The 3,165-nt window shown below is 51.9% G+C and overlaps 1 protein-coding gene across 1 annotated transcript in view; it reads left to right on the plus strand.

The window, feature by feature from the left end:
* Window positions 1-1,276: 1,276 nt before the first annotated feature.
* The window catches only part of PPT1 (palmitoyl-protein thioesterase 1), a 7,889-nt gene continuing 6,000 nt past the window's right edge, over window positions 1,277-3,165 (plus strand). The window contains exon 1 of the mRNA XM_005427109.2: window positions 1,277-1,307. Within this exon, the coding sequence (XP_005427166.2) occupies window positions 1,277-1,307 (31 nt within the window). The remainder of the gene's footprint in view (window positions 1,308-3,165) is intronic.

Consider the following 3,165-nt stretch of genomic DNA (forward strand, 5'->3'; position numbering starts at 1 on the left):
GCCCCCTGGCGGGCGGAGGGCCGGGTTGCCATGGCAACCGCCGTTAATTAATGCTCATTATTGAACACAAAGCCAAATGTGGTAATTACGGTAAATATTTACAGTAATTACAACTAACCGAGAGAGGAAAAACAACCCGAACGTGCGATGGGCAATGCAGTGGTTCGCCTCGCTCTGGTTGATGCCAGAACCATTTCTGAACCCCAATTTCTACACTGGGAATGATTTCCCTCTGTGGGATATCCCTTTGGGATCAGCTGTCCCAGCTACGCTCCCTCTCGGGTTCTTTTGGGAACCCCCCCCGCTTGCAGAGCATGTAACCAGAAAAATAGAAAAAGAAGAAATAAGAGTTCTTGACTTAGGATAGACACGACTTAGTGAAAATCCAAAGCAAAGTTCATTCTTCCTTGGAGCAAGGAAGGCAGGCTCAGATTCCCAGAGCAGTTATAGTTTAATACCATTTAATTCATTGGCTGTTCTCATCCAAACTAAAATCCCCAGCAGCAGCTTTGGTGGGAGATGCTGCACCCAATATTGGAGCAGCTCTCAGCGAGTGTGGTTATCAGAGCCTCTCACATCCTCACAGCCCCAAATTCCTTGAACCAGACCTGGGAAGGCAGTCCAGATTCACTTCACTCTTTCAGGAAAGTGCTGGTGGGTTTCAAGAGCTCAGTCTGAGATCTGGATCCTCCTTTTGTACCACTTGGGAGGATGGCAGCCCATTCCCTGCTGCACTCAGCTTCACTCACACCACTTTGGAGTCCAAGCTTCTCTTCAGCGGCCACATCCTGAGCAGAAAATGCCTCCAGTGAGGCTCACACTCAGTGAGGATGGCACCAGCTCAAGGCTTTCCCTGTTTATCCCCTTTCCCTGCCGTGCTCAGGGCTGCCAGCCCGAGCTCTGTAATGCCATCAATTATTTTTTGCCCCAGTTCCTTCTAAGCGGGGATGAAGGATAAATGAATAACCAGCTTGTCTCATTAAGGAGAGAAAAAATAAAGTGTCAGGAGTCTCCGTGCAGAGGGTGTGAAAAGCCTCTGGTTAAAAAGTAACATTGCTGCTTCATTATGGATTTCCTTCATCCAGGAACAGCTCTGCTGGAAATAGCTGCAGGCTGGGCTGGCGTCCAGCTCCCAGCAATCCCTGGATCCAATGGATTCCAGCGATCCAGGAGCAATCCTGTGGGATGTGGCTGTGCTGCAGGGCTGCTCCCCACGGGCACAGGGGGCTGGGGGTGCTGTGCTGTGCCCCATCCCCTCTCCCCTCCTTTGCCCAGCATGGCTGTGGCCGAGATCAAAGAAGCTGAGTGTCACTAAGGACAGGAAAGAGCACAAGCACACAGCGCTGCTCTCCAGGTGAAGAAAAAAGGGAAGTTTATTTTCGGACTCCAACATTTATATTTTCCCAAAAGCGACAGTGGATTGGAGGGTGACAGTGCCACCTCTCCAATGGACAAACCAACAGCCCATCAAATTTCTCCTCCTCCATAAAGGACTGCAAAACAATGAGTTATTTACAGAAAGTGTGGGAGAAAGTTCACTACAAGAATATAAACATCAGAAGGCTTAGAAAATCTTAAAAAATCACAGTGACAGCTGAGGGCTGCAGAGAGGGAGGAGGAATTGTTCCAGCCACTCTGGGGGTGCTGGGGGACAGGAACAGAGCTCAGGGTGTCACCCTTCCCTTTGTGTGACCACCCGATGGTGTGAGCTCACCCCATCCTCTGCTCCTGACTCCTGCCAGCAGCAAAGAGCTTTGCTCAACTCCAGACATGGAGAATCAGAGAATCATGGGGTGCTTTGGGTTGGGAAGGACCTGAAAGCCCCTCCAGTGCCAGCCCTGCCATGGCAGGGACACCTCCACTGTCCCAGGTGCTCCCAGCCCTGTCCAGCCTGGCCTTGGGCACTGCCAGGGATCCAGGGGCTGCTCTGGGCACCTCTGCCAGGGCTTTACACCCTCACAGGGGAAGAATATCCAGATCCCATCTTGTTGCAGAGACATTTCCTCCCTTGGCATTTCTCTGCTGCATTCAGGAAGCTTTCCCTGCCTGGCACAGAGCTTCCCACTCACCACTCCCTCGACCCTCTCCCCATGCCCAGATCCACCCAGATGGGTCCCACATGGAGCTCTTCCTGCTCTGAGTCATCCCTGCCCCCAGAACAGTCCCGAGCTCTGCTTTGCCAGGTGCCACCACACATTTTCTCTGCGAGAGGGGGTGGGCTCCGTGTCTTGATTCACTGCAAAGAAAGGAATTTTCTTCTTTCATTGCTGAGAGCAGGTTTGGGTTTATCCAGGGATGTGCTGCTGGTTTGTGGCCCCAAGTTTTCACCTGGCTGATGAGAAATCCACTGATCCTGCCCCTGTGCCAAAGGTGTTTGTGATTCCCAGCAGGACAGAGAGAGCAGAGATTTCCTGAGCGAGGCAGGGAGGAAACTGTCACAGGGAGGGAGAGGAGTGGGTGCTTCCTGTCCCTTCCCTCACTGCGGGAACGCTGCCTGGGGTGCTGAGCAACGTCCCTGCAGGAATGGGGGCGATTTTAAACCTTTATTTCATGTCCCTGCAAGATTGGGGGCGATTTTAAACCTTTATTTCACATTCCTGCAAGAATGGGGGGGATTTTCAACCTTTATTTCATGTCCATGCAGGAATGGGGGTGATTTTAAACCTTTATTTCATGTCCCTGCAGGAATGGGGGAGATTTTAAACCTTTATTTCATGTCCCTGCAAGAATGGGGGCGATTTTAAACCTTCATTTCACCCCTTAGGATCGTCTCTGCAAGAATGGGGAGGATTTTAAACCTTTATTTCACCCTTTATCTTCCAATGCCAGCAGTTACAGAAGAAAGGGAAGAGCAGGAATTGCGGAGGGACTGCAGGAATTGCTCGTGGCACTGGGAAAGGGAAGGACACAGAGCCAGGGAGGGCAGAGATGTGCGATACCCACGTGTTTCGTGTTGATGCCTGCCCCTGGCACGCTGATTATTGCCAAGGCCATTTGAGAAGGACCAAAACAACCGCGGGACTGCAGCCAGGGCACCAGGGAGCGGCATCCCCTGGGAGGAAACGGGAAGTGCTTTATAGCAGTGTGCTGGAAGGGCTGGCTGGCCGATGAAGGCTTCTCCTCCCTCTGTGCAGAGAAAAACTTCCTGGCGGCTGCAGCGCCAAG

The sequence above is a fragment of the Geospiza fortis genome, unplaced genomic scaffold, assembly GCF_000277835.1.
Source record: "Geospiza fortis unplaced genomic scaffold, GeoFor_1.0 scaffold432, whole genome shotgun sequence".
NCBI lineage: Eukaryota > Metazoa > Chordata > Aves > Passeriformes > Thraupidae > Geospiza > Geospiza fortis.